Source organism: Mustelus asterias, chromosome 9 (genome assembly GCF_964213995.1).
Source record: "Mustelus asterias chromosome 9, sMusAst1.hap1.1, whole genome shotgun sequence".
Lineage (NCBI taxonomy): Eukaryota > Metazoa > Chordata > Chondrichthyes > Carcharhiniformes > Triakidae > Mustelus > Mustelus asterias.
In genome coordinates, this window is record NC_135809.1 from 98,259,059 (window position 1) to 98,278,013 (window position 18,955).

General features: G+C 41.5%; 1 protein-coding gene across 5 annotated transcripts in view; it reads left to right on the forward strand.

The window, feature by feature from the left end:
• abcc8 (ATP-binding cassette, sub-family C (CFTR/MRP), member 8) overlaps window positions 1–18,955 on the forward strand; it is a 230,982-nt gene that overhangs the window by 205,220 nt on the left and 6,807 nt on the right. For all 5 annotated transcript variants that reach the window (XM_078220631.1, XM_078220629.1, XM_078220628.1 and 2 more), the window contains 7 exons: window positions 1,563–1,683; window positions 1,798–1,928; window positions 5,707–5,785; window positions 8,911–9,019; window positions 12,012–12,115; window positions 16,008–16,141; window positions 18,661–18,723. In XM_078220631.1, coding sequence (XP_078076757.1) covers window positions 1,563–1,683; window positions 1,798–1,928; window positions 5,707–5,785; window positions 8,911–9,019; window positions 12,012–12,115; window positions 16,008–16,141; window positions 18,661–18,723 — 741 coding nt within the window. The remainder of the gene's footprint in view (window positions 1–1,562; window positions 1,684–1,797; window positions 1,929–5,706; window positions 5,786–8,910; window positions 9,020–12,011; window positions 12,116–16,007; window positions 16,142–18,660; window positions 18,724–18,955) is intronic.

Consider the following 18,955-nt stretch of genomic DNA (forward strand, 5'->3'; position numbering starts at 1 on the left):
AACAATATCCAGGCTTGGACAGGTGGCATTCATATTCATGCCACACATATGCTGGTCAATCACCATCTCCAACAAAAGAGAATCTAATCATTGCCCATTAACATTGAATTGCACTACAATCACTGAATCCCCCATTTTCGACATCCTGGGGATTACCATTGACCACAAATTGAACTGGACTAGCCATATAAATGCTGTGACTACAAAAGCAAGTTAGAGGCTATGAATCCTGCAGCATGTGACTCACTTCATGACACTCAAAGCCTGTCCACTATCTACAAGACACCAGTCAGGAGTGTGATGGAATATTTTTCACTTGCCTGGATGAGTTCACCTCCAGCAACAATCAAGAAGCTTCATACCATCTCAGACAAAACAGCCCGCTTGATTGACATTCCATCCACAAACATTCAATACCTCCACCACCGACAGATGCAGGAACACTACAGGAACTCACCAAGCCTCCTGAGACAGCGTCTTGCAAACCCAGGACCACTACCATCAAGAAGAACAAGGGCAGCAAGCACATGGGAACACCATCACCTGGAGGTTTCCCTCCAAGGCACTCACCAACCTGACTTTGAAATATCCATCCCTTCACTATCGCTGGGTCAAGATCTTGGAACCTCCTCCCTGATAGTACTGTAGGTGCATGCACACCACATGGACTGCAATGATTCAAGAAGCCAGCTAACAACCACCTTCTCAAGAGCAGTTATGGATAGGCAATAAATGCTGGCCTAGCCAGCGATGCCCAAATCCCACAAATGAATTTAAAAAATATAAACTGGAAGATGAGAGGATTACATTGGAAAACAGTGCATCTGTGAACTGGAGGGAAGGGTAAGGTGAGTGCTTCTATGAATTGAGAGTAAGAAGTAAAGAGTCTCTTTTTGAATTCGGGAGGAGGTGAAGTCCCTTTGTATGATTTGAGGATATGGTGAAGATTCTCAGTATGAACTGGAGGAGGAAGGAGATGAAGAGTGTCATTATGAACTCAGGCTGGTCACATTCATCTTTTGAACTCAAATATTCACTAACTCTGTACATTTCCCTTGTTTATAACACATTTAAGTGCTGATAAATGTGTATTTAATTTGACAAAATGCATAGTTTGAAATTCTGTCAGGAGTAGGCGTTCATTTAAACAAGCTGTACTTATTTGGAAAAGGATCATGATTATTTGTGACATCTCTAAATTAAAAGAAATAAGTGCTGCAAGGGTAGACTTCCTATTGATTCTAATTGTTGCTTATATCAGCTGGTATATCTGAGATCCGGAAAGTTGGACTAATTCATTTAGTTGCCTGGAGGTTGATGCTAGATTTAAAACCAAAGTAGAAAAGATGTTGTCCATTAATGATGGACAAAAACCTGAGGTCATGCTTTTTGTATAAATTGATGATTTATGTAATATTAAATTTATTACTTATGGAAGGTCAATAAATACTGCACATGTTTTTTTGATCATATTAACAGTCTTTCCAATTGAACATTTAGCTTGGCTGGATGTTGCCAGTAGCAATATAGTTAATTGTTTTTTCATTGGTATCTCTCTCCAGATTTCAAACTACTTGAACTGGATGGTTCGTAATCTAGCAGATATGGAAGTGCAATTGGGTGCCGTGCAAAGAATTAACAGTCTTCTTAAAATTGAAACTGAAAATTATGATGGACTTCTTTGTGAGTATTCCCAGTTGGCACATTTAATAGGAAAGTTAAATATAATGAGGCAGCTACCTTAATGAAAGAAACTTCTAACCATTCTCTTTTCCCATCCTGGTTACTTTGCTACAGCGCCTTCCCAGATCCCTCCAAACTGGCCAGACGAGGGCGAGATTAAAATTCAGAATCTCAGCGTCCGGTATGACAGCACTCTAAAACCAGTCCTAAAGAATGTGAATGCCCACATCAGCCCAGGACAGAAGGTAGGTTGGCATGCTACGTTTAGCTAATATGGTGCTGCCAAATGGAGATAAGTGAAATACTCTTGTTAATTGGCCTTCAAAGAATTGAATTATGATTTGAGGGCAAAAAAATTATGCAGCACCACACTGTGCACACACCAGGAGTGGCGCAGGAAAACCATTGCCTCCAGAAGAACATTTGCTCAACTAGTAGCTGAATGCATTGTGTCATAGGTTAATTAGGAGAGTTGTGTTCACATTCTGCACATGGCATGCTTCTCAATTATGGCATAAAAGATGGCATATAATGGCACAAGATGGGGCAGCCGGGTGGCAGTGCCATGGACCCGTGTTCAATTTCCGCCTTGGGTGATGGTCTGTGTAGAGTTTGCATGTTCTCCCCGTGCCTGCGTGGGTTCCCTCTGGGTGCTCCGATTTCCTCCACAGACCAAAGGTGTGCACTGATTTGCCAAAACACATGGTTTGGAATTCTGTCAGGATCCATTTAAACAAGCTGTACTCATTTGGAAATGGAGAGAGTATGGTCCAAAGATGTGCATGGTTGATTGGCCATGCTAAAAAATTTGCTTAGTGTCCCAAGATGTATAAGTTAGGGGAATTAGCTGGGTAAATATGTGGGGTTACGGGGATAGGGCCTGGGTGGGATTGTTGTCAGTGTAGGCTCGGTGGGCCGAATGGCCTCCTTCTGCGCTGTAGGGATCCTATGATTCGATGATAATGCAGATCAAATGCTGCAAGAAAAAGGAGAGACTTAACAAGAAAGTGGTCACTGAAATGCTGATGTATATGTTTGCTGTCAGCATGAGAGTACAGCTCATAAAGAACTTTACAAAATAGTTTATGTTATGAGGACAAAGCATTGCAGTAGATTTTAGAAGTTAAAACACTGCTGTTTTGCCGCAGTTAATGATGTGGTGTTTGTGCTGGAACAAAGACAAATTTCAGCAACATAAAGTACTTTCACCCCTCCACTTGCCTGAATTATATCTCTGGTTCACGTGCAATATTGCTTCTGTTCTCAGCAGCCCATTATGCTGGAGCCCCAGCAGCTCTGCATAGGCATTGTATTCATGGATCACATGCTGCAGCAAGCTTTAGAATAATGTCTCATTGCATGAGTATCAAGAAGCTGCTAATGCAGGATAAGGTATCCTCAAGCTAAAGCATGTGTCTTTAGGATGGAAGAAGAACATTTTAAAAGAAAATAATTCAGCTCTATTATGTTTAATGTCATTGTTTGTACTGAGGAGAGTTAGTTACTTTTTCATGAAGCCAGTTGGAACATTGAAGTCTTGTGAGTCTGAGGCTGATGTGTATTTATTGATACCAAACCAAAAAATAAATTGAGAACCCTAAAGCCATGCATCAGTACAAAAATAAACCAATAATAATGGCAGATGGGAAAAGATAAGTTAATTGAAAATGGATTAAAGTAGTTCCTGACTATAATATTCTGACATCTAAGAATCTGAAAAATTATTGATTTCTTGAACAAACGTCATGGAATCATTGGATCCCTGCAGTGCAGAAGGAGGCTATTCGGCCCATCAAGCCTATGCTGACATCAGTCCCACCCATGCCCTATCCCCACGATTTTTACCCTTCTAGGCCCCCTGATATTAAGGAGCAATTTAGCATGGCCAATCTTTTAGAATGTGGGTGGAAACCGGAGGACCTGCAGAAAACCCACGCAGACGTAGGGAGAATATGCAAACTCCACACAGACAGTGGCCCGAGGCCGGAATTGAACACAAGACCCTGGTGCTGTGAGGCAGCAGTGCTAACCACTGTGCCACCCTTAAAGTTCACCTTGGTTCAGTCAGAAGGTTGTGAATTAAAGTCCACACTGTGGCTGGAGCTCAGATTTTAGGTCAACATTCCAATGCAGCACTGATGAAGTGCTGAACTGTCTTTACAGCAGTCCTTTAGATGGGAGATTGAACTGAGGCCCAGCTATCTGTTCACGTTAGCACAATTTAACAAAAAGCAGGGAGTTCTTCAGCCGTCCTGGCCATTATGTCTCTTCCAATCAGTAAAACCAACAAAGAATAATCAATTAAAGTCATTCATGTTATTGATGATTGTGGAATTTTGGTGGTTTAAAATGGCTGCTATAATATGTAGTTGATTGCACAAGAACTTTATAACAAGATAAGACACTGGCTTAGAGCTTGTGACCAGTGACAAAGGAACAGTGTTCACCTCCAATGTGCTTACAGCTGCCCACAGACTTTTAGTGGGGCTTATCAGCAACATCGTGTGGTTCCTGGAGATTATTTCCAAGAGATCTGTGGTGTGTGTGAGCAAATAATAGTGTGGTTCTTCAACCATTCAGATTAAAGGGTATTCATTGACATGCAGCCCTGGATTTTCAGCAAGTCAAGATGACTCAGGTGCCCTTTAGAAATGGCAGCTGGGTCCTAATACCAGGATTCCGACACAGCTGTTCAAATTTTTCATTGCTCGATTTTCACATGATATATACTTGGCTGAGAGCCCAGTCATCCATCAGAGTACCAAAGCACCCCAGCCCCAACAAAAACATTGCTTGATTGACAGTTGTGGCTCACTGATCTCTGCTGTCAATTTCAATTTCACAATGTTTATTTACACATGATAAAGAGGTTTCAAGGTTCTGGATGATTAACTCTTTTATTATCCAGTAATTAAAAGAAATTTTCTGTTAGGAAAGTAGAAAATGATCAATGAATGATTTTTTAAAAGCCTTTTTATTCAACTGTTTAAGTTTATTTTATTACTGTCACAGGTAGGCTTACATTGCTGTGAAAATTCCCTAGTCACCACACTCCAGCGCCTGTTCGGGTACACTAAGGGAGAATTTAGCATGGCCAATGCACCTAACCAGCACATCCTTCAGACTGTGGGAGGAAACCGGAGCACCCTGAGGAAACCCACACAGACAAGGGGAGAAAGTGCAGACTCCACACAGACAGTCACCCAAGCTGAGAATCGAACCCAGGTCCCTGGCACTGTGAGGCAACAGTGCTAACCACTGTGGCCACCCCCACTGTGCCACTGTGCAGGCACCACCGTGCTCATTGCTCCTCTATGGTGTATAGGAGGTACATGGGCATGTAAATACCATAGCTTAATGTGGGTGGCATAAGGGGTCATAGAAGTTGTTTGGTGGGCCTTACCTTTGCATGAGGGGCATGTGGTGGCATGAATGGGGCATGCGAGTGTGTGGGTCTAAGGGGGGTTGGGGGGGTGGGGTGTGAGGAACGGTGGTCCTTTCTGTTTTTATTTTAACTAGGACCAAGTCCCACAGCATCAAGTCAGGACTTTTAAACTCCCTGCTTCCACACCCAGCAGCCCCTGTGGCTGTCTCTGATCACTTTTGTGGATTGACTAACCCAACTCCAGCCCACACCCACTCCTCCCGGCAATGAAGCTCCTGCCTTTGGGGGTACTAAGTGGGCTTGGAATTTTCCTGACTCCCACACCCCCTCCCCTCAGTGATGAAAATCCAGGCCACAGAATCTAATCCAAGTATAAACACAAACATTTCATTCACTGTAACACCAGATGCAGAAAATGGTGAGGGAAAGATAATTGAGATTAAGGGAGAGATATAAAAGACAGATTTCGTTTTAAATTCTTGTCCTTAATACAAAAACTAAGCCATTTTATGTGCATGAAGGCATAAATAGTTTCTGGCATAATATTTATGTTACTGTAACATGCCATTGGTAAGCGTTTCTGAAGGCTATACTATGTATTATACTATATTCAATATTAAAATACATTCATTACACAGGTTGGAATCTGTGGACGAACTGGCAGTGGGAAGTCTTCCTTTTCTTTAGCCTTTTTCAGGATGGTAGATATGTTTGAAGGTAAAAAATTAACTTGGCTTTCTTTTGAACATTCTCTCATCTGCTGATCACACCTTTCCAGAATGTACTCTGTCTTGAATCTGAGCTACAGACATTGGTACTTTGAAATGCATTGGCTGACAGTATATAATTCTGAAGAGCCATTGTACTGGTTGTACTGTCCAGCAGAATGCCAAAGTAAACCCTGTAATCACTAATGTTGACCATCCAAACACAGATCAGCCAGTCTAGAATTCTATTATAGTAGGATTTTTTGGAGGACAGGGTTTTCTGAGAGTCAGTGGGGAATGCACCCTGCCGATTAAAGCTGCCCCACACCCACTGCATCCTTTGAGGAATGTTGATTGGCTGGAGGCTGGGTTTCTGGGCCCAGGCAGAAGTTCCAACTCAGAGAGCTGGCAGCCAATCCGATTGGCCAACAACTCTGTAGCCCCAGCAACGCCAGTGACAGCAGCTAGGATTGGTCTACAAGCAGTCCCCGGATATTTTCTCCTGGCGTCCAGGACCAGATAAGTGCGCAGGTACTTCTGTTGGGGAGGAGAGGTGAGGCCGAGGGGAATGGGGTGAGAGGAGTGGGGTGTTGATGGAAAGGCTGGTGGGTAGGGAGCACTCACAGGGGGCAAAATGCCCTTGAGGGAAGTGACTCTCTTTCCTGCCTGAGGCCCAAGCAGAGTGACTTGAAGGGCTCCCACCTTGCCAATGAACTCTTCACACCAGCTTCACCAGGTGGGAAGGTCAGCTAAGGGCCTCAATTGGGATGAGGGTGGGCGAGACACCCTAAACCTTTGACCATGTATGACATCAAGGAGCCCTAACAAAACTGTAATCAGGGGAAAAACTCTCCACTGGTTGGAGTCATACCTAGCACAAAGGTTGTGGCTATTGGAGGTCAATCAATCATCTCAGCTCCAGGACATCACTGCACAAGTTCCTCAGGGTACTATCCTGGGCCCAAACAGCTTCAGATGCATCATGAATGACCTTCCCTTCATAATAAGGTCAAACATGGGGATGTTCGCTGATGATTGAGCAATGTTCAGCACCATTCACAGCTCCTCAGACACTAAAGCAGTCCATGTCCAAATGCAGCAAAACATGGAAGTTAATCAGCATTGGGCTGACAAGTGGCAATTAACATTCTTGCCACGCAAGTGCCAGGCCATGACCATGTCCAACAGGAGAGAATCTAACCATCTCCTGTTAATGGCATTACCATTGTGGAATTCCCCTTTATCAATATCCTGGTGGCTAACATTGACCAGAAACTGAACTGGACGAGCCATATATATATTGGGGCTACAAGAGCAGGTCAGAGACTGGGAATTCTGCAGTGAGTAACTCACGTCCTGACTCCCGAAAACCTGTCCACCATCTACAAGGCACAAATCAGGAGCATGATGGAATATTCTTCATTTTTCTGAATGAGTGCAGCTCAACAATGTTCAAGAAACTCAACACCACCCAGGGCAAAGCTGCCTTCTCAACTGGCACCTCGTCCATCATCTTAAACATTCATTCCCTCCACCACTGACAGTGGCAGCTGTGCGTACCATCTACAAGATGCAATGCTGCAAGTCTCCTTGGATGGCATCTTCCAAACTGGTGACCTCTACCATTTCAAAGTACAAGGGCAGCATTTGCATAGTAAGACCACCACCTGCAATTTCCTTTCTAAGCCACACACCATCCTGACTTGGGACGATAGTCACTGTTGCTGGGTCAAAATTCTGGAATTTGGGCAAGTGGTGGTGTAGTGGCGTTGTCACTGGACTAGTAATGCAGAGACCCAAGGTAATGCTCCAGTGACCCAATTTTGAATCCTTCCATGGCAGATGGTGGAATTTGAATTCAATAATAATCTGGAGTTAAAAGTCTAATGATGACCATGAAACCATTGTCAATTGTCATTAAAAACCCATCTGGTTCACTAATGTTCTTTAGGGAAGGAAATCTGCCATGCTTACCTGATCTGGCCAGACCCACAGTGATTTGATTGACTTGTAAATGCCTTCTGAAGTAGCCTATCAAGCTACTCAGTTCAAGGGGCAATTAGTGGTGGGCAATAAATGTTGGCTTAGCCATTGACATCCACATCCCATAAATGAATAATTACAAATACTCCCTACCAGCACTGTGTGTGTACACACAGATGCTCCTTTGGAGAATTGGTGCAGATTTGATGGGCTGGATTGCCTCTTTCTGCACGTATGGATTCTATGATTCTTAAGGTGGCTCATCACCACCTTCTCAACGGCAATTAGGGATGGGCAATAAATGCTGGCCTATCCAGCAATGCCCACACTATGTGAAGCTGGTCCAATGATGAGGCTGAGGTGGCAATGTGCTCACATAGTTGGAATCCATACCACAATGTTTTGTAACATTGTAAAGAATTTCATTCATCATGACATTTTTACAAGGCCTTATATCTTTCTCCTTTGCCAATAGTTCAAAACGGTGATGTTTTCAAGGTTCTACATTCTGCTTTTATTAAAATCAGTCAATTTTTACACAAAATAAGTTTTTGAAAAAACAATAAAGACGACTGAATATTTATTTGGATTCCACAGAAAATTATATTCCCACTGCTGCATTTGCTTAGTGTTTGCCTGTCAACTGTGGCTTAGTTGGTAACACGCTCTCTTCTGAGTTAGAAAAGTTGTGGGTTTGTGTCCCATTCAAAGGGCTTGAGCACAAAATTTAGATTAATACCCCAGTACAGTACTAAAGAGGTGCTGCAATGGAGGAGGTGCCACTTTTTGCATGTTGTCCTGCCCAATAATTATCCTTCAATCAACACCACAAAAATAAACTGATCATTATCACATCGCTGCTTGTGCGAACTTGCTGTGTGCAAGCTGGCCACCGTGCTTCCCCCGTAAAACAGTGACAACACTTCAAAAAAACGGCTGTAAAGTGCATCAGCCTGTCTGGTGGTCATGAAAGGTGCCATTTAATTGCAAGTCTTTTTTTGTTTTGAATTTTTAACATCAATTTAGATATAGATATATTGAAGCTGAACACACTATTTATGTTCCTTTTCTAATCAAATATATATTATGTGCCATGATGGTTTAAAAGCAGCATGGCTGAAAATTAAAGTGCTGTTGTCTTTTGCTGCATAGGAAGGATAATTATTGATGGAATAGACATTTCCAAACTGCCGCTAGACACATTACGATCCAGACTTTCCATCATTCTTCAAGATCCAGTGTTGTTCAGTGGTTCAATACGGTGAGTACTGACCATCAGGCAATCTGGACCTACTGTCAATAATTCTGCCAAGACCATCCCACAGTTTACATGTGAGTCAGCCTTGGATGCAACCAGCTTAAGCTCTTTAAGATGGCTATTGCTTCCTAATGTTTATTATGGAAAATTTTCATCTGTACAATGAACTGTGTTTGGGATTTTCTGGGATTAAATTTTAATCAGCTTCTGTCAGTTGAGGGATATCCGAGCTAAAGCTGGTTTGCTAGTCCACTTTCTCGATTTTTACTTAAGTGATGTGAGACAATATCTCTGTAACAGACATACCCCTGGGTCATTACCCACAAGGAAAGTATACCATGGGAAACAAGGATATATAGATGTCTGTAGCAGGGAGACAGACCTGATTATTCTGTGTACTATGTGCTGACACAAATAAACTTGTACTATCAAAGAACAAAGAAAATTACAGCACAGGAACAGACCCTTCGGCCCTCCAAGCCTGCACCGACCATGCTACCCGACTGAATTAAAACCCCCTACCCTTCCGGGAACCAGATCCCTCTATTCCCATCCTATTCATGTATTTGTCAAGGCGCCCATTAAAACTCACTATCGTACCTGCTTCCACCACTTCCCCTGGCAGCGAGTTCCAGGCACCCACCACCCTTTGTGTAAAAATCTTGCCTCGTACATCTCCTTTAAACCTTGCCCCTCGCACCTTAAACCTGTGCCCCCTACTAATTGACTCTTCCACCCTGGGAAAAAGCTTCTGACTATCCACTCTGTCCATGCCCCCATAATCTTGTAGACTTCTATCAGGTCGCCCCTCAACCTCTGTTGTTCCAGTGAGAACAAACCAAGTTTCTCCAACCTCTCCTCATAGCTAATGCCCTCCATACCAGGCAACATCCTGGTAAATCTTTTCTGTACCTCTCCAAAGTCTCCACATCCTTCTAGTAGTATGGAGAACAAGATTTGAACACTATATTCCAAGTGCGGCCTATCCCCTTGGCAGAAATTACTTGTGGAGATTGCCTGTTAAAGAAGTTTGCAGGAAATGTCGCCCAGATGAGCTTCAGCATCAGACATTCGTTAAAGCCTCGTAATTGGACGTAATCTGTTTGGTTACTTTGCTGTTTATTCCCTGGTTCTGAAAATAATTTCTTTTTTAGTCTTATTACTTTGGTTGTAAACTTCAACAAATCTTGTTTTTGTGTTGAATCACAGGAAAGGTGTTAGGATAGCATCAATCACCAAATACTTAGCCAATGAGCCAGACTCGGCTTCCTGTATATTGTACAGCCGAAAAAGAACTGTATTTGAAAGTGTCATAGCAACACAAACTGGGGTGCAGTGGAAAAGTGGAGTGCCAGCAGGGGCTTAGTATGGGGACAGAGGGCTGGAGGCAAGTGTCAACAAGAAACAGTGGCGGTGTAAAAGGAGACTGCAACTTCAACTGGATGGTGGTGGTGATGGTGGGTCTTTAGGGGGAGCATGGATATACAATCAGACAGAAAAAGGGAGCACCAGTTTGAAGTGAAGGGATACAGCGAAGAATGCCGGGCTGAAATGACAGAGACAAGAGGAGGAAAATGTTATCAGGAACTGCAAGGGTTGGAGGAAGGGATAGTGTTTCTGTAAATTGAATAGGGATTTAGCTGGATTAAACTATGTCTGTGGGGGAATAGCATGTCTCTGCATTCTAGGAAGGCAGGGGATGAACTGGACGTAGAAAAGCTCTGATTTTAACTCGAGTGAAAATCAGGTGGGCAGCGAGGCTAAGACAGAAAACAAACCAAACTGAGCTCGTCAGCATGAGGCGCTGCTAATATAACTTCCCAACCTCATTTGCTGGCCCTTTCAGTTAGTTGCCTGCCTGAAACTGGTGGGAAGTAGCAAAAGGTAAAGGCAGAATGTGAGGTGGAGACAAAATAAATGAAGTAAAGTTCTCCTGCAACACCAGGGAGGGTGTTGCAGGTGAATGTTACAATTGGACAAGGGAGGATCCCAGCACAGGAAAGGTTTAAAACCTTCTTGTGGAACCCCAAAAAATGCGCCTGTAACCGCAACATTTGTTTTGCTACTTTGTTTATTTGGTGGGAAAGCCAGAAAAGTTATTCTGCTCACGTCATGGCTTCAAATCAATGTCCGGTACATATTAAAGATGGACTCCAGAGGGTAAAGGTCTAAGGCCACCCTCAAAAGCATTACATTCACACTGAAGAACAGATTTTCTGATGAACCTGTTTTTGCTTATTGGAATGATTTGGAAATACATCTATTTTTAGAATAAGAGGCTTTTCTTGTAAGGACTGAGACGAGTGGTATTTCTTGAGGATGTGCCAAACGCTACGGTAGAGATTAACCTGGGTGCTTCCCTATTTTCATGTATAACAGAGATTATTTATAAAATGTATACAGAGAAATAACAGTACTTCAGGTGACTGCCTTACTGGCTGAATAAGATGTGGGTCTGATCACTTAATGCGGGCTTCACAATCAATTAACCCATTAGCTCAAATATTGAATATTTTCATGATGAGGAGTATGGTTAAATTTGTCGTACCTCCAGCATTACCTTTTAAATTTCTGGTATTTGTAATTTCAAACCAAATGTGCTCTTTTCAGCTCAAAGGTCTAACTAATAGCCTTCATGTTAGCAAGAAAAAACAGATTTAGCATTGGCTAACGACATTCGAGTTCTTGGTAATGCAAAAGTGGATGCAAAGGAAATAACCTTCACATTCAAGTTAATTTTAACTGGTCCCCTGATTGCAACGTTGTCAAATATTGACTAGCATATAAACAGTTACTAATGAAATTAAACTGAAACTGCCATTTTCACGGGGTAAGCGACCATTAATAAATTCTTACTGTATTGCATTATAAATTTATTGACCAACTGGTCTAGCGGTGATTTAGGCTGGCAGATTTATTGACCAGTATTTTGTATGATAAGAACCAGAAAATCCTTTTGCAAAGTTATATTCTGAATGCGAGTTTCTTTTTGCAGGTTTAATTTGGATCCAGAGAAAAAGTGCACAGACAGCGTTTTATGGGAGTCTCTGGAGATCGCTCAGCTCAAACATGTGGTGAAAGCATTACCAGGAGGTTTAGGTAACAGAGGCAATCAAATAATTTGCAAGGGAAGCACACCACTAACAGAATTTGTGCTTTCATGATAGATAATCTTCAGTTACAGATGAGAATACATGATTTCGATTTACTCTTCTTTGGGAGTTTGTTTAGGATTGCATTTCTTGAAAGGTGTCATTTAATGAATAGATTTTATATCTTTCAATTCATTGTACACTAACTTTCCAATAATCCACAAATTTAGGCTGGAGTTTACCGGCCAGCCCACCATGGGAATCGGAACAGGCGAGAGGTGGAGCATGGGAAGGTCCATTGACCTCAGGCGGGATTTTACAGTTTCGGGATGAGCAAGGCCGTAAAATCCCGCCCTTAGTGTTAAAATAAGGTTTTGATCAAAATAAAATGTAAGGCAATTAATTTCATAATAGCAGAATAAAACCTCTGTTATATTTTGTATGTTTGAGCACCTTTTATCTCATAAACCTGACCTTGGACAAGGTGTTTTGGTCTGGTTCTTAAGTTTATATTTTGATGTGGAGCTATCATTTTGTTAGCTTCAAGTCTGATTGTGTGATTATCAATTGTGACAATTACCTAGCTTTAGGTTTGTTTGAGATAAAGGCAGTGTCTGTGAGGGAGAGTGTGTATATTTGAGAGATAGAACACAGAGAATAGTTGAGGGACATTGAGTGTATGAGAGAAAAAAAGAGACATTCATCTTGGCAGGTAGTGCAAAATGGCCACTAGTGACTGACAACCCATTTTATAGTCTGCCTGATTTTCTTTCCCATTGAAGTCAATCCAAAAGAAAATTTAGAGAAATAATGCAAAATGAGCTGTCAATTCACCATTGGCCATTTTGAGCTACAGTATAAGATGAATGTCACCTCCACAAAGTCACAGACTGAATCAGTGACCACATTATCAATGTGTTTTTCCAAATGATTTTAAGATCAGATGCAGTATTTTTGGTCAAGAGAAAACTATCTTAAAGTTTTTATTTTTAGTTCAGAGTGAGCGAGAGAGCTTGCAGAATGAAAGGTTGACGGAAGTGAGAGTGGAAAACTAAATGTTTACTGCACCTGCCTCTTTTAATGTATGAGAATGCAAAATGACTCACAGAACAGAATTATTTAGTCATCTTTGGTTCATCTTTCTACTTCTAGTGAATAAGGATTTTTTTATTTAAGTACCAATCAAAAACACTTGCTTTACAATGGGCTGTATTTTCCTGTAGGAGTCAAGAAATTCAAGTCAGGCCTTTTCCTGGATTTCGGAAAATCATGTCTGACACCTCTGACTATAGTAAGAAGTCTCACAACACCAGGTTAAAGTCCAACAGGTTTATTTGGTAGCCAATACCATAAGCTTTCGGAGTGCTGCCCCTTCGTCAGATGGAGTGAAAATCTGTTCTCCAACAGTGCACAGAGGTCTCTGTGCACTGTTGGAGAACAGATTTTCACTCCATCTGACGAAGAGGCAGCGCTCCGAAAGCTTATGGTATTTGCTACCAAATAAACCTGTTGGACTTTAACCTGGTGTTGTGAAACTTCTTACTGTGCTTACCCCAGTCCAACGCTGGCATCTCCACATCATGACCTCTGACTATACCCATGATATTTTCATTTCTGGAGATATAGGCAGTCAGGGTTTATGTTTCTGGACTCTCAGGGTGGCATCATAGGAGTGCGGGTGCTGAGATGGAATGGATAGAAGGCCTTCCTTCAAATAGAGCTGTCACTCAAAAAAAAACATAATCCTGAAAAAGACTCCAGGCCAAATGCAAACAAAAATCTCCTCAAGTGGTCATTCAGTTATAAAAGCAAAAGTGACCACATCAAAGACAGATTAAAAATTAAGTGCCACGATTTTAGCAATGTACTCTATTTTTAAACCATCATCTTTCTCAGAACCTAGGATACCCATCAACATGCATTAGGTTGGAGCCAGATGTTGCAATTAGACAAGAGAGGCTGATAGGGATGTGATGGGAATGAGGAAGAAAATGACACAGGTGGAGCAGGCAGATGGATGGCTATTAGTTAAACTTTGTAAACAACACTGCTGAAATAAGTTACTCAATAGCTTTTGAAATTCAGCCAAGTGTTCAATAAGGACTCAAATGTCAAAACAAACAATTATCGCTCTAACCAATGGAACCTATTGAAAATGATAAAACAGGTGGCTATGTTTTTTTTTAAGCTACATCAGAGGAGCTGTCCAAGAGCGGATGGCTGTTCTTTATTTAAGTAAAAGTATGTTTTTTTCAAATATACAGAACTGGGCATTTAAAGTGCTTCAGATCATAACCTTAAAATTCTGAAGCACTGGTTTCTTAAGGTTTGAACATACAAAAGCATTTTTTTCTAGTGGGAAAGGTACTCTAATGCATCTCAAAACTTACACAATTCTTATCAATGTAATGGTCAACTTTTACAATAAGAAGTTTAACAACACCAGGTTAAAGTCCAACAGGTTTATTTGGTAGCAAAAGCCACACAAGCTTTCGGAGCTCCAAGCCCCTTCTTCACCTGAAGAAGGGGCTTGGAGCTCCGAAAGCTTGTGTGGCTTTTGCTACCAAATAAACCTGTTGGACTTTAACCTGGTGTTGTTAAACTTCTTACTGTGTTTACCCCAGTCTAACGCCGGCATCTCCACATCACAACTTTTACAACACAGGGTCCTGTGATCAATCACTGCAGTAAAAACATATGTAGCTTACAAACAGCATTTAATAATGATATTTGAAGTTGTCAAAACATTTTAACACTTACCTATTAGAGTGACTCCTCAGCATGCATCAACCAATGTTCCTGAAGTCTCAAATAAGGCAGGTTTTCAGAAGTCTTCCAAAACCAACCTAACCCAATGAAATGAACAGGAAATGCAAATTTCTCCTAGGACTGAGAATATCTACCATGATACCGGAGAACTTGTGTTTGGGGTCCTGATCCAACTCTAACCCAAACCTCTTCCCACCTCTGGGAAGATTGCATGGGTTCATTAATGTTTACATTTCCTACTGGTTTTCAGATTGGGTCTCTAGATCTATCCAACTTACCCCCTCCACCTCTGCCACTTTCCTCCTCATTTCCATCACATACCAGATAGCGTCTCTTGTCTAATTGCAATACCTAACTCCAACCCAGTGCAAGTTGATGTGTATCCGAGCGTCTGACAAAGATGATGGTTTATAACACGAGTACATTGGTAAACAAACAGAAAACGCTGCCAATTTATAGTTTTCAGAGGGAAATGGATGGACTCATGCCATTGGGTTTCCAAAACACTGACAAAATTCCAGAATGCTACAGAGTAATGACATGTGGTTGATTCAATCATCTTTGATGGAACAAGGTGTGATACTTAACACAACATAATGTTATATCTCCTGACTAGTGCCCTCCCACCTATCCATCCCCCCAGACCTTGACTGGAATGCTAAGTCACATTTTTCAACTAATGATCTGTGACAGTTTCCACTAGTGGTACAGGTGTCTGCAAGTCACATTTTTCAACTAATGATCTGTGACAGTTTCCACTAGTGGTACAGGTGTCTGCCTCCATTATTTAAATTAAACCACCTCTCCTTGGCCCCACACATTTTGGTACAATCAATACTGGAGAACAAAGGTAGACACATTGACATTTATTATCAGGCTCTTTGTACTTGGTTCAAAGTAATTTCAGTTCTGAAACAATAAACAAGGTGACAATGATTTACAATAAGTTTAGACAGAGTAAATGGAAAAATGATGACCAAATATTCCTTTTTCACGGCATACCAGAAGTGTCGGAACATCTTGGCCTTAGTGTATGCAATATGAAAATTTACTTATTGAGGTTTAGGTGAAAGCTACTTCAATGATTATCATGGTTTTTAATTATTTTTATTTTTACCTTTGAACGGTAGATGCTATAGTTACTGAAGGAGGGGAAAATTTTAGCTTGGGTCAGCGTCAACTGTTTTGCTTGGCGAGAGCATTTGTGCGCAAGAGTAGTGTGCTGATCATGGATGAAGCCACAGCCTCGATAGACATGGCAACAGTAAGTACCATGCTCCAGCTTCCACTGATGGATTGTTCACTGTGTGATATCATCCCAGGGTTCTATGGATTGATTTTGGCAATTGTATTGTCAAGGTATTTTAAACTTGAAAATTCCAACGTCTTACAGCAAGACTCTGACTGGGGATCAAAAATACCCCCAGCCAAATTATATAAAAACTACAATTCATTCGACATCTCTGGTAGGAAATTTTAGTCTCTCTAATTAAGAATTAAATTACCATATATCTAGATAAAAGAGAAAATATTTAAATGTAGTTGGTACGGATTTCAAAAGGAACATTTGTGCTTGACCCTCATAATCTGTAAGGAGGTAACAGACACGGTAGGTAGGGCAATTATAGTGGATGCAGTATGCGTAGATGTTGAATGGTGCTCAACAAGATAGCACACAGAAATTGGTAGAATTGTTTAAAGGACCTGAAATTGAGGGAGAAATTGCAACCTTGATTAAAAAGTGGTTATTAGAGAAAAAAATGGAGAATAGAAGTTGAGAGGTTCAAAGTGGTAAACAGAGTCCAACAGTTTTCAGTCATGGAGCTATATTCATTCACTGTCTCCATCAGTTATTTGCATATATATTCTAAGAAAGATTGATATCAAAATTAGTAAATTATAAAATAGATTAAATTCATTCTTCAGATGACCAAAGGAAAGCGCAAAGATAGGAGAGTGAACTAAAAAGTGACAGATGGAGTTCAATGTCGGTAAGTGTGAGGTAACATTTTGATAAGAGAACAGAAGAAATGATACTCAATAAAAGTTTACAAAATGGTGTGGAAGAACACAGGTTCACAGGCTTTCGGAGTGGTGCTCCTTCATCAAAGCTCGTCGTTCCAAATAAACCTGTTGGACTTAAACCTGGTGTTCTGAGACTTCTTACTGTGCCCAACCCAATCCAATGCCAGCATCTCCATATTAAAATTCTAGGTTACAGCTGAAGAGATAGATAATATAAACACCAAGAGGTAAGACTTACAACATCTTAATAAAACCTTAGAGTGTTGTGTGCGGTTTGGGCTCAAAGAGAGAGGAAAGATATTAAAGCTTGAGAAGGGGTGCTAGTCGATTCATTCAGGATGTGGTCAATGTTGTTTGCTGGTTAGATGCCTACAATTCAATAGCTTGCAAAGACAAATGTCCTCAGATATTTCCAGGTAGATGATTCTAAGACCAAGTGAGGAGGGATGTAATAACTCCCCTCATCTCTCACTCCAGGTCTGACCATAACAGGATATTTTGTGAATTTAGAGAGAATGTGCTTTGCCAATGCCCATTATTTATGCTTTCTCTTGTAAAGAATTAGTGAGACAGGTTTTCCTATATACACACATACACAGACACACACACATACACAGACACACATACACAGACACACATACACAGACACACATACACAGACACACATGTGCGCACTTGTACAGATGGCAGAATACGAGGATAGGCTAAAAGAAATTTCTACAGTTTGTGAAGAAAGAAAAGTGAAGTTTATGGTTAGCTGTTCCTTGGCCGGTCTCAGTGCGGTGATTCCACATGCAGCTATTTTGTTCAGTTGTTTTTCTGGGTGTACAGAGCAGATTGCCACATTTTATTTCTGAAATATCTTAGTTTGCAGTAGATTTCTCTTCTCAGGATGGTTACTTTGCAAATCTGAGCACAATACTTCAAAGAGAGGTAAACAAATAAGACAAATGGCTGCAGAAGCCTGCTGAAATACAGCATTATTTTGATCTCTCGCTCTCCCCTGCTTGGGAAAGAGTCCCTTAAAGTACTCTGCTGGCTGTATAGAATCATAGAATCCCCACAGTGCAGAATGGGCCATTTGGCCCATTGAGTCTGCAGACTCTCTGACAGAGCATCCCACCCAGGCCCGCTCCCCCGCCCTATCCCTATAACACTACACCTTTCCTAAGGCTAATCAATCTAATTTGAGGAGCAATTTAACATAGCCAGTCCACCTAAACTGCACATCTTTGGATTGTGGGAGGAAACTGGAGCACCAGGAGGAAATCCACGCAGACAAGGGGAGAACGTGCAGACTCCGTACAGAGAGTCACCCAAAGCCAGGGTGACTGGCCAGGTCGACAGCCTAGGAAGATAAAACCTGGACATATCTGATGTAGTATTGTTTCTGATGAAAAAGTGATTTGACTCATTATTGGGGAATGTGTTCTTGTTGTATCCTGTGTTGTATTTACGATGTGAATATGCATCAAGTTCAGCCTTAGATTGTATCTTTAACTGTAAATGTAATATTGGAGGGAAGTGGTTTCCTTTGCATCACACTGTGGTGTAAATCAAAAGTCAAACCATGTGCTGAAGCAAAGTGAGCTATCTTTCTCCAGACAGTCTCACTTAGCTTGGGTGGGAAAGAGGTTGGGTAAAGGCAGCTGGAGAAACAGTAAAATAGGAACTGTAACATGGGGATTATGTAAACTGTAGTTGCTGGTATGTAGACTTTGTTGGAAAAAAACTAATGTTGTTTGTTATCTCTCATAGGAAAATATTTTACAGAAAGTTGTGATGACAGCCTTTGCAGATCGGACAGTGGTGACCATTGCTGTAAGTATTACCTGCTTTACTGGTTTCACATTTTGCTAAGATTTGGAATGGTCATAGAGTTTCTAGGATGTTAGGTGCCATTAATTGTAGATGAAGGAGTTTGAAGATTAGGGGGAGACATCAGCGGAGGCTGTTTCGTGGGCTTCACGCTGGCCTCCCGGGCCTCCACGCATCTCCGCGGCAACGTATTTCAGCATCATCAGCTCCATGCCGAAAATCGGTGCGGAGCTGA